Source organism: Amphiprion ocellaris, chromosome 5 (assembly GCF_022539595.1).
Source record: "Amphiprion ocellaris isolate individual 3 ecotype Okinawa chromosome 5, ASM2253959v1, whole genome shotgun sequence".
NCBI classification, from domain to species: domain Eukaryota; kingdom Metazoa; phylum Chordata; class Actinopteri; family Pomacentridae; genus Amphiprion; species Amphiprion ocellaris.
The window spans coordinates 40,208,246-40,220,041 of NC_072770.1; the positions used below are offsets into that span (position 1 = coordinate 40,208,246).

Below are 11,796 nucleotides of genomic sequence, written 5' to 3' on the forward strand. Positions count from 1 at the left end.
TACAGACGGTCCCTGTTCACTCGTTGCACAGCCGGCTGCTCATAGACATCAGTGCTATTTTTGCAACTTGAAAGACAGCGACTTTTGATAAAACTGGCCTCGTAGCACATTGTCTAGCTTACAGCGATTTGAAAGAGGCATTGTTTATGTTTTTACAACGTATATCTCATGAGTTATTGATGCCGGAAGTCCGAATCTGTGAATATCTTGCCAACTTTACCTAACTCCCATTCATGCATGAATTATGATAACCTCAGTTAGGATTTTTTTTTTCCCCCAATTGTTTTTATTCATCTTTAGACGTGAAAAACAAGGTTTGAACTTTATTTTATTTCAACCCATTTTTCTAAAAAATATATTTACATGTCCACTGAGATGGCCACCATGCATTTTGCTCTAGAAATATGGATTTACCGAACAAATGGATAAAATGATATACAGTGTATTGAACTGTGAAATGTGATGTGAACTATAAAATAAAATAATTGATGCATAAATAATTCAAACAGCATTGAGGGATTCACTCTCCTGTATAGATTCCCAAGTCTCTCAGATGACATATTTTCAAGAACAGCAGCAGTAATAGCCTAATTGTGGTCAATGAATTGTAGCTGAAATATAGCTGGTGCAATTTTTTTTTGCAATTGCATGACTCCTTAGATGTTCCTCGATGTCACCATATTTTTCTTTCCTGCAAAGGTCTCCTTTTTATAGAAGGTTTGAACAAAAGAAAATGAGCTACTTGGTGTTTCTGGCTGCCTGTCGGCCATCTTGGTTTGACTCTTTTTCTTTTTTCTTTCTTTTTTTCTTTCTTTTTTTTTTTTTTTAAAGAATTTGCAATGGCTAGCCAATCACTGGCAGTGGAAGAAATGATGCAATAGGATCCACTGTAGTGGCTGATGTCCAACTATGCCATCAAAACTTATGCACATACAAGAAAACAGCTTTAGAAGAGCTGCACACTGTCATGACCTCTATGCATGGAAGGGTTAAAGGCATCAATAATGAACACAACACAAATAAATTGCTATCATATTACAATTCTGCATAATACACAGTGGAGAATCACAGTGATATTGTAATAATTGAAGGTATTTTTAATTGTTACTGTATTTTTGCTATATTTTTACTATATTTTACTGTATTTTTCCTATATTTTTTACTGTATTTTTACTATATTTTTACTGTATTTGTACTATATTTTTTAGTGTCTTTACTATATTTTTACTTTATTTTTATGAGATTTTTTGCTATATTTTTTACTATATTTTTGGTGTTTTTACTATATATTTTACAGTAGTTTACTGTATTTTTTTAGTATATTTTTACTGTATTTTTTACTGTATCTTTACTGTATTTTCTGAGTCTGCTGCCATCTAATCTCTCATGTAAGATCATGTCACAGGAGGGGGCGCTACTGGCCTCTTGTGGACACAGGCGGTAACGACACGACATTATTATAAACGATATAGCTGGCGACATTACAGATGAGCAGCACTTCCTGTTCATCTTCAACGTAAAAGCATCTTTCTTTATTGTACATTTTATGTCAAAAGTATTACTAAGCGATTTTGGTCGATTCAGAAGGATCTCTGGTGTAAACCAAGTCGTATTTGACGACAGCTAGCTTCTCCACTTGCTCCAATTACTTTTGTACGAGTCACGTCCAAACAGGAAATGAATCCACAACGTAGCTAATGACAATCTATAGCTGCATCTCCGTGATGGCAGCGTTAGCGAGCGAGCAGCTAATCAGAAGCTAGTGACAAGCTAACTCCAGCGCTACAAGCAGCGTCTCTTTAAAAGGTGCTGATCACGCTACCAGGCTGAAACGTGAGACCTGGGACAGGAAAAGGAGCTAGAGCTCTGTGTCTTGCAGAGGATTTATTTTAGAACTACGCATGTTAAGGTATGAGTCCGTGTCATAGCAAACCCTCGTTTGCACTTCCGCTAGCTCGGCTAACACTTCCGGTCACGAATGCATTTGTACATTAGCTATAACGTGTTCATTTTTGAACGTATAGTGACAACAAACACAATTTGAGATTGTCGACAAGCTAGTAGTCCTTAAATAGATTTTGTTTCATACTGCAGATTCTTCTGAGTCTCACAAAACCACGTTTTAGCCTAAGAGCGTTACGATAGTTTTACGTTGAAACAGGAAGTGTTGCTCCTCTGTAATATCGCCAGCTTTGCCTCAAATAATAATAGTGTCGTTACGGACTGTGTCCGCCAGAGGGCAGTAATGTGTACCGTAAAGATTTAGTGACTTTAGGGGTCATTTTGAATGTTTTTATGGCTATTTTTGCTTCAGTTTGTTCATGTTTTGTCTCATATTGTTACTTTAGTGACTTTAGGGGTCCTTTTGCATGTTTTTATGGTTATTTTTGCTTCAGTTTGTTCATTTTGTGCCTCGTATTGTTACTTTAGTGACTTTAGGGCTCAATTTGCATGTTTTTATGGATATTTTTGATTCAGTTTGTTCATTTTTTGTCTCATATTATTACTTTAGTGACTTTAGGGGTCATTTTGCATGTTTTTATGGCTATTTTTGATTCAGTTTGTTCATTTTTGGTCTCACATTGTTACTTTAGTTACTTTAGGGGTCATCTTGCATGTTTTAATGGCTATTTTATTATTCAGTTTGTTCATTTTTTGTCTCATATTATTATCATAGCAGAGGCTCATGGGTAACGTGGTTCTGAGGCAGCCAGGAGCAGAGGCTCATGGGTAACGTGGTCCTCTGTTTCCAGTCTTTATGCTAAGCTAGGCTAACAGTTCTAACCTCTTTCCAGTCTTTATGCTAAGCTAGGATAGCTGTTTTCCTCTGTTTCCAGTCTTTATGCTAAGCTAGGCTAACAGTTCTAACCTGTTTCCAGTCTTTGTGCTAAGCTAAGCTACCTTGGAGACTATTTGTTTGTGAGTAAAACGTGTACATAAGCACAAATAGAAATGTCATGTTAGAAGTTTGTTATAATTTGTCAAGTAGTTGAAATATGTCATACAGTGTTGTTAGAAAGCCCTCATAGTTTGATCATGATGTTGTATGGGTTGCGTTATAGTTGTATTTCCTCCCTTGTTGAGCTAATCGGATGATTGTGTTTTTTTACGTAATGTCCTTGAACGCACCTCGTGTGTGACGTAGCTTTTCTCCATGTTGCAGCACAGTTGTTAGCTCGTTCTCTCCTGTGCACGTCTGAACTGGATGCATGTTGCATTTTTTTCTTCCTTAACCTGCTGTGTGTAAATGATGAAGGTGAGTGGTCATGTGTTCCACCAGTAGAGCATGATTATGCACTGTTTAGTGTTACTTGTTGATCGTTTAGCGACACTTTACAGGACGGACGTTAGCTTAGCAATTAGCCCACCATGTTGTCTGTCCGAGCGGGTTTGGCTACATTGCTACCGTCATGTGATTGAAATGCTGAGCCATGCATAATATTTTGCCCTTCGTTATTGTGTTTATGTGCATTTGTGTTACTGTTTCATAGTATAATTATTATTGTGGTTACATTTATGCTGAATGTCTGACTGATTCAGTATTCCTGTTTGTGATGTTTCAGAACCACAGCTAGCCACAGTTATCCACAAGTAGCCACAGTTGTCTACCAGTGCAGCACAGAGTTATCTGCAACAACAATAAACATCATTAACCTGGAAAGTCTGGCTGCCGTGTTCTTTAACGGGCACACCTTCATACCTTGTGCCACTCTGAAAATACCTACCTGGAGAACCCTCACTCGCGGTTAGAGGGTTAGAGTTGGAGTTATATGTCGGTGAACGGTTTCTGTCGGGTTCGGTACATGTCTAATACGTGCTGTGTTCATGAATGTATCAGTGCTTGTATAGTGATTTATTTTCTTTTCTCTGTTGTTGTTGTTGTCTTTTGTCTATTTCAGTTTTACAATATTGACCTGAGTCAAGCTCAAGTAAACCACGCAAACCAAGCAAGAAAAGTTGTACAAACCAACAGGATAATTAAAAGTTTGGTTTATTGCGGTGTTCATTTTCTCTTACAGTTCAAAGTCAGGCCAGTGGACGGCATTTGCAGAGACTATGCGCCTGGGAAGAGCTTCAGCTTTCAGATCAGAGGTGACCCGGGTGCAAAAGTCAGCCTGGTGGCTGTGGACAACGCTGTGTATCTTCTCAACAAGGCCAGACTCACACAGAGGAAGGTGCGTGAATTTCTATCTGAGAGGGTTAGGCTTGATAAGTTGTCCTCAAGAACTTATCATCATGAGGACAACTTCTATCATCGATAGAAGGGTTTAAAATAGAATTGACTTTACTCATAAAACAATCTCCACATTTTTCTCAGATTCTCCATTTTCCACATTGTGCCGCATTTTGTTGCCATAGAAGCAAATAGCAACAACAAGAACTAATGCCTTCTTTGTGAATATGCACAATACTTCTAAAAGTCAGTTTTTAATTGACATGATTTAATACACACTGGAATGCAGTGGGTTTAATAAGTCTAACCCGAACAGGCATCATTTTAAAATATAAAGTCATGTCACCTCATTCTTGATTAACCTTCTGTGCTCAGATTTGGGACGTGGTGGAGCATGGAGACATTGGCTGCACCCGTGGGGGAGGCCGAGATGCTAAGGGGGTGTTTTCAGATGCAGGACCGATGCAGGACTGATGCAGGACTGATGCAGGACTGCTTTAGGACTGCTTTAGGACTGCTTTACTCCTCCAGTACTGGGTTCAAAACTACAACCAGACAAAGTATGTATGAGCATGGAACAGCTGTCTGTTCTGTTTGGAGAATTTCAGCCGTTTCTCACTCGAGCAACTTCCTGAGTTGACACCATCGTACATGCTGTTAACGTGTTTACATGTGAAGGCAGATACCTACTTGTTTTAGATTCTCCAGTCAGGCTACTGAGCAAAACACAGAGTAGTTCACAGGAATCATCATGTACTGTAATACTGGTGATTTTAATGATTTTAATTCTTCTTCTTCTTATTGTTTTTTTTTTCCTCCGTATTTTAATCATGTTTTAACTGTGTAATTTCATAACTGTGTTTTGTATTTGCTGCTGCCTATCTTGGCCAGGACACCCTTGAAAAAGAGGTTCTTAATATCAACAGGATCTCTACTGGTTAAGTAAAGGTTAAATAAAATCAAAATGGAAAAAAAATAAATAATGATTTAATTGTTTTCTTGACTGGTGCTCCTATACATAGCAACACAAGTAAAGAAACACACAAAAAAAAACCTATAGTGAACCTTGAAAAACATCATAAACTAGCTTTCATTAGGAAGTAGCTGTCAACACTTTGAATCCAGTTTTCCCCTTATAGCAGCTCAAGGCCGTGTTTACACTGTGTGTTTGCTGAAAGTGAGGCGATCCTGCAGTCGCTTTGGGTGGAGAATAATATACAAACCAACTAATCTCTTAATATGTCGGTTTGTGCCTAATACTGAATATTGTTTTATGTGTGTTAAATATAGGTGATATTCACTTCTGAAAAGTCTGGTACGAAGCTGATACTTCATTTATAGTGTAGGGTTACAACCTATATTCACAAGAGATTTACATTAAAAGCGACCAATGATTGAAAGAGCAAAACCCATATCTCGTGTCAAAAAGGAACTCATCTTAACCTAAATATGTGTTTTCTTGGACTGTTGCTTGCTTTTATAGCAATTTTTGAGCCACTACAACATATCTTCATTGTGCATGAACTAAAGGGGGACACATTGAGAATCAAGAATCTTTATTGTCATTGTGTTTCCCCACAGCGAAATTACAATTGGTGACTCCAAGCTATATATAAAAAAATAGAAAAAGGCACACTATGTAGAAATAAATTAAAAAAAAAAAAAATACTTAAAAGATATAAATATGTAAACAGTCTTAGTGCACATGAGCAGTAGGATGGGTGATAAAGTGCAGTCCAGTGCAAGACTCAGTTCTTTATTCCACATAGTGTATCTGTTGTATGTGTAGGGGGATATCTTGAAACTTTTTAACACAATGCTTTTAAATTTAGTGCTATATTTATCATGTTCACCAGGTTTTAGCAGGCAAACCTTTGCTAACTAACCCTGCTCAACACATTAGTACAGTTGAGACTAACGATTGGCTTTTATCACAAACCAAAGTGTTCGATACATTAATGCCAAATACCAAGACTTTTCATTTAGAGCAAGTTTTGGAGCCCTGGTAGCATGTTGGAGTGATTCACATTCCTACCAGTGGCTTCAGACTTTTTCACTGATTCATAAATAGTGCCACAAAATGCAACAATGTGTCAAGAAAGAAAAGAAGGAAGAATTCGTGCAAGTTAACACATAAAAATAATTCCCGAAATTAGCATTGCGAATGTATCAAGAAGGACGAAGCACACCCAAGACGTCTGTTGGACCTCAGGGGCAGACTTACACATATAGAGTTTTGGTGAGAAAAAATCTGTACCTAACTTGAATTTTCTTCTCGTAGACCTCGTAGACCCACCCCCACATATGGACGTATTCAAATAGATTGGGGACGTACACTTTTGTTGTCATCTTTTGTTGTTTGTCTCACGTTTTTGTCGTTGTTTCTTGTTTTTGTCGTTTTGTGTTTCCTTTTTGTCTCATTTGTGTTTTTTGTCTTATTTTTGTCAGTTTGTGTTTTGCTTTATTCATTGTTTTTGTGTATCCTTTCTGTGGCTTTGTGTTTTTTGTCTCGCTTGTGTTGTTAGTCTAATTTTTGTCGCTTTGTTTCTCTCTTTTGTCATTTTTTGTCTTATTTTGGTTGTTTGTCCATTTTTTGTTGCTTTGTAACTTGTTTGTCCAATTTTTTGTCCCTTTTTTGTTGCCTGTGTCATTATGTTGTCATCATGTTTCCATCCTCTGCAGGAACGCAGACAGTTCATAGTGGCAAGCCTGAACTGGAGTCAGTTGTGCCAAACTCTGTGCCAGAGACATTCATCAATGTCAGAGGTAGGTTACCTCTCCGTCAGTGACCAACAGCCGATGAGGATTAAAAATTAACTTCAGTGATATGACTGATTCCTAATTCCTCCTCTTCCTTTCTTTCCAGGCAGTGTGTGTTGGCAGACAGCACTGATAACTCAATCAGCGAGGACTCTCTGGCGTCTCTGATCCGAATGCCTGGTGGCTGTGTGGAGCAGAACTTGGCCTCCATCACTCTGCCACTCATTTCCACCCTGTACCTGGACCGAAGCAACAGCTGGGAGAGTGTAGGAGTGCAACGCAAGGCTGAGGCTATCCGATACATCAGGAGAGGTGAAACAGAGAGAGAACACAGGAATAAGTGGATTTGTTACAAGTCAAACAGTATATCTACTAGAAAATGAAATTAATAAAATAGGTAAACTGGATGGGCATAAATAAATGTATTAATTTTGTGGTGTATGTGGAAAAAAAGGATGGATGGATTGTTGGATACATAGCTGAACAAAGGGTTAGCTGATGGATGGATGGATGGATGGATGGATGGGATCAATGGATATTTGGATGGAGGGATGGAGGGATGGACAGACGCATGGATGGACGGACGGACGGACGGATGGATGGATGGAGGGAGGGACGGACGGACGGACAGGTGGGTGGGTGGACGGATGATAATCAGTTTATTTCAAAAATGAACTATAGCCTCTTTGGTAGTTAGATGGTTTGTTAGCTAATTGGACAGAAAGATGGATGATTTTGGAACAAATAATTTTTTCACAGTGCAAGTCAAACTTTCTCAATCCTTGTATCTTTTCTTTGAATTCTTTTGTGTTGTTTTCAGGCTATGAGAACCAGCTGGCATACAGAAGGAGCGGTGGCTCCTGTGTCTCTGTACGGCGGATACGGGGCACAGGAGCAAGCACATGGTACTACCTAAATATTACATTTTCCGTTTCTAATCAACTCTCTCAACTCACAAGCTAAGAGTATTTCAGTTTCATTGGTGACACTGAATTTGTTTTTTTCAGAACCCAAGAGTTGGGTTTATCCAATAATGTGGATTTTAAGGTACACTGGATAAAAAAAAAAAAAAAAGAGTAAATACGTCCATGCATAAAATGAACTACTGGAGAAAACTAATTTATACCACTTTGTCTGATAAACAGTGTACGTTAGATCATAGGTGAGTGACTAAATGTTGGCTAATCTGAGGCTACCTCAATGTCAGGATCACAGCGTACGTGGTGAAGGTGTGGCTGATGATGGCCGTTTTGCCATCATCGGCATCAACGAGCAACAAGTGTGTGACCCTCTGCTCTACCTGGTGAAGAATAAATTCCGGCATAGAGAGAAAATCTACGTAGAAGACAACCCCGTTTACAGCACGACCATGACTGTAAGACACTTACACAGGCACTCTAAATACACCATGTTTAGCTCTAGTCCTTGCTTCTTTTCCCATGTAAATTATTGGAATTCATTGTTATCCAATCCTCTGTACCTTTTGTATTCAAGGGCCGTAAACGTTATGTTAAATAGTAAAAACAGAAACAGCTGTGACATCTGAGGCCTTTTTGTTGCTTGATGACTTGATAGTCACTTAATCTTAAGCTAACCCCCCAATTTTTTAAACAAATGATGCTTAAGATTAAAAACTATACAAGCAATAACCCTATAAACAATAACAAGATCACACTGGTCATATATCTTTTGAGTAAAGAGGCCTGTCTTTAAATCAGTGTCTGTTGATGTTAATGTGGAGTTTGCATGTTGTCTCGGTGTTTAACCAGATGCTGCAGCTCTCTCCCACACTGCAAAGACATGCAGGTCATGGTAACGGACCTCTCTTAATAGTCTGAATGCAACGTGAATGTGAACATGAATTGTTGTTTGTCTACTATATGAATGATGGGCAACCTGTGCAGGGTGAGCACCACCTCTCCTCCATTTTCAGCTGGGACAGGCTCCAGCCAGACACAGGCGTAAAAACTCAATTCTTCTTTAAAATGCACATTTTCATTTAAAGGTTGAATAAGGAAATCAGGTATTATCAGGTAAAATAATTGGAAAATATATTTTTTTGTCATCTTTTTAAAAAAAAAAAAAAAACTTTAAGCAAAGTTTACTTTAATTCAATGCAGCAACAAGTGTAATCTATAATTTCTCTATAATTACTCTGCTGACTGACTAGAGTCGATACAGAACAGGTGTTTGGAGTTCACTTTAAAAGGCATCATGAGAAACATAAAACATCACAAGCTGAGGCTGACATGCAAAAAGTAGGCTGAGGAGTAAATATATAAAAATCATGGGATTCACAACTTAGAACCAACTTGACGTGATGTCTAAAAGCTTTCCAGAGTTTATTCAAAGCCTCTTTTTGCTATCCGTGTCTCCAGGGTGGTCTCTGTGGTGACGACCCAGAGACAACTCTGACCGCCTTTGTCCACATCGGTCCCACATTTGTCCACAATGCGCTCAAGCAGGCAGGGATCCACTGCAGCAGTCCAGGTGTAAATGTGGAGGTAATTATGGAAGTCAGCATTATTGTTAGTATAGCAGTTGTCTTTAGTCTTCTGTGCATTATTATTTTTATAATGAGAAGTGATTGTATCAAAGCTATCATCTGCCCGTCTGCTGTAGGAAGCCATCCGTTCAACATCAGCCTACTTGAAGAGAGCTCTGACGAAGCCTGTGGGGAGAGGAGACCATACACGGTGGCCATCGCCTCTTATGCCCTGGCTTTGGACGGCTTGCCCACCACTCTTCATGAACTTTTACTCAGAGGTGCAGCTCCAGGTATGCCTTGTTTCATTTGTCCAAAAAAAAGGCACATACAACTCTCATCTGCTAGAACTTTGAGTTTTCACATTTTATTTTCTGGAGAGAACTAAATCCTTCCTCCAAAGTCCTTAAAATGAAATTCATCTTTTCATCTGAGTCTTGGCAGAAATGGAATCTTGTGTTATTTTTCCCCAACATGTGAAACTATCCCTTCAAGTTGCTTCAATTTTTTATTCAGTGGTTTTTAAACTGCATTTTTTTTTCCCTGGTGCAATTAGTTTATTGAATTCAAATGTCAGATCTCACTATTGTTGAAGTCTGGTGCACAAGAATTAACAGAGGAATTTGATAAATTATTTCATAATGCATTTGCCGCTGCACAAGGTTCAGGGTTTGGATCAGGCAGGTTAGTGACAATTACTGATGCTGTCTCTTTCAGATGTGCACTCTGTCTGAACTAGCATCCTGCTCACTTTTCTGTAAAAGTCACAGTGGCTTAGTCGGGAGTACCAATGGCCCTTTAGCAGTTCCATGTCATCACTTCCAACGTGACACAAGTCAAAAGGCATTAACAAAAGAGCACGCACATGATGCATACTTTGTGTGAAGCTATGTAGGGAAGACTTTTCCACTATTCGGGGCCAATAATGCTTCAAAAATATTACAGAGAGCACTAAAGACACAGTTTCCTTCCAAGGTGTCAAAAAGATGTTCTAGTTCATTTTGCTCTACAGTGTTAGGGTTGCAGTGTCATTAACCTGAAACTGAGGTTAATGGCACTTGCCAATAATAAATGTAATCTGGGTTTTGACAAAATATTAACACAAGCTGAAGTTTAGTTGGTTGCTTCCAGCTGTTTGTGGGAGTCTTTCCTCTGAATTTGTTAAATTTTCTGCAACATAAGGAGTTTCTCCAAATTGAGAAAGCTGCGCACATTAGCGCATGAGGCACAACAGCAGCCACTTCATTAATTATACTTTTAATCATAAATTATCCTGACATGGAAACTGGTTGGATCAGGATCTAATGTAAGTCACACTGTGTATTTTTAGTTGGGGTTCAGCATATTCGGGAGAGAGTCACAGTTTAACAGACTGATGAAGCCAGCAATATTGATTCAAAGGTCATTTTGTTTCTTTTGGTGTTTTGTTCGAGGTTAACACAGTTGCTCCACATGAGAAAGTTCCTGGATATAAAGGGGTTTGCAAGGTCAAGACCTAAGGATAGTGACGTTTCAAGGTCTCAAAACAGATAATAACGGATAATAACCCCAACTAACGCACACAGCAAGTTCCTATAATTCTTTCTCACTCCTCTAGGTTTCAGCCACTGGCTTGACAGGGAAAACCACTTGTTCATGCTGGAGGCGACCGGCTATGCCCTGCTGGCTCTGGTCAAGTGGGGACGAATGGAGGAAGCTGCTGCACCCTTCAAATGGCTGAACAGCCAGAGAAGAAGAGGAGGAGGCTTCGGCTCCACTCAGGTACCAGCAGTGAAATTCTGTCAGCTGAAAGACAGAGGGCATAATTTATGTCCACCGTAATTTACTTTACCTATGTTATTGTACGCAATATTAAATATATTCAAATATATCTAATGGAGACGGGGGGGCAGATCGCGAGATGCTGTGAGATCGCGAGATTCAGTGAGAGTGACGAAATTCAACATGGCGGCTCCCAGCTGCTAGATGAGAAGTAAACAAATCGCCGTTATCTCGACGTATTTGTATTAAAAATAAATAAATAAATAAAACAACAACCTAACTAAATAGCCTGCTCAAGATCGGAAACGGTAGTGCTCACAGTGGAGGACCTTGAGAACTTTATTGACGACTACTTCGTCCGGTGCACCATGGAAGACGCCAACCCGAGCAAGAGGAAGAAAGCAGACTCCTCGACGGACACACAAGACTTGGAGGTCACGGATATCCAGGTAAGTGTTCTCGAGTCTATTAATAAGAAGCTCGATATTCTTAGTTTGCTTCACCAGGAGATAAAAGACCTGAAAGCAAGCCTGGAGTTCACCCACCAGCAGATCGAGGATCTGCAGAGGGACAACACCGAACTCCGGTCCACGCTGACAGCGGTCACTTCAGAGGT

At 39.3% G+C, this 11,796-nt stretch overlaps 1 protein-coding gene across 2 annotated transcripts; it reads left to right on the forward strand.

Annotated features, from left to right (window-relative positions):
• Positions 1-2,198: 2,198 nt before the first annotated feature.
• LOC111577545 (complement C3-like) lies at positions 2,199-11,465 on the forward strand. Of its 2 annotated transcripts, XM_035954484.2 has the most exons (10): positions 2,199-3,256; positions 4,020-4,175; positions 4,550-4,734; positions 6,857-6,940; positions 7,041-7,246; positions 7,755-7,839; positions 8,126-8,309; positions 9,313-9,438; positions 9,557-9,712; positions 11,017-11,465. In XM_035954484.2, the coding sequence occupies exons 5-10, from the start codon at positions 7,108-7,110 to the stop codon at positions 11,137-11,139; spliced, it is 813 nt and encodes a 270-aa protein (XP_035810377.2). In that variant the 5' UTR covers positions 2,199-3,256; positions 4,020-4,175; positions 4,550-4,734; positions 6,857-6,940; positions 7,041-7,107; the 3' UTR covers positions 11,140-11,465. The 2 variants fall into 2 exon arrangements, with proteins under 2 accessions (XP_035810377.2, XP_054866602.1); XM_055010627.1 differs by lacking the exons at positions 2,199-3,256; positions 4,020-4,175; positions 4,550-4,734; positions 6,857-6,940; positions 7,041-7,246 and adding an exon at positions 7,280-7,565.
• Positions 11,466-11,796: the final 331 nt, after the last annotated feature.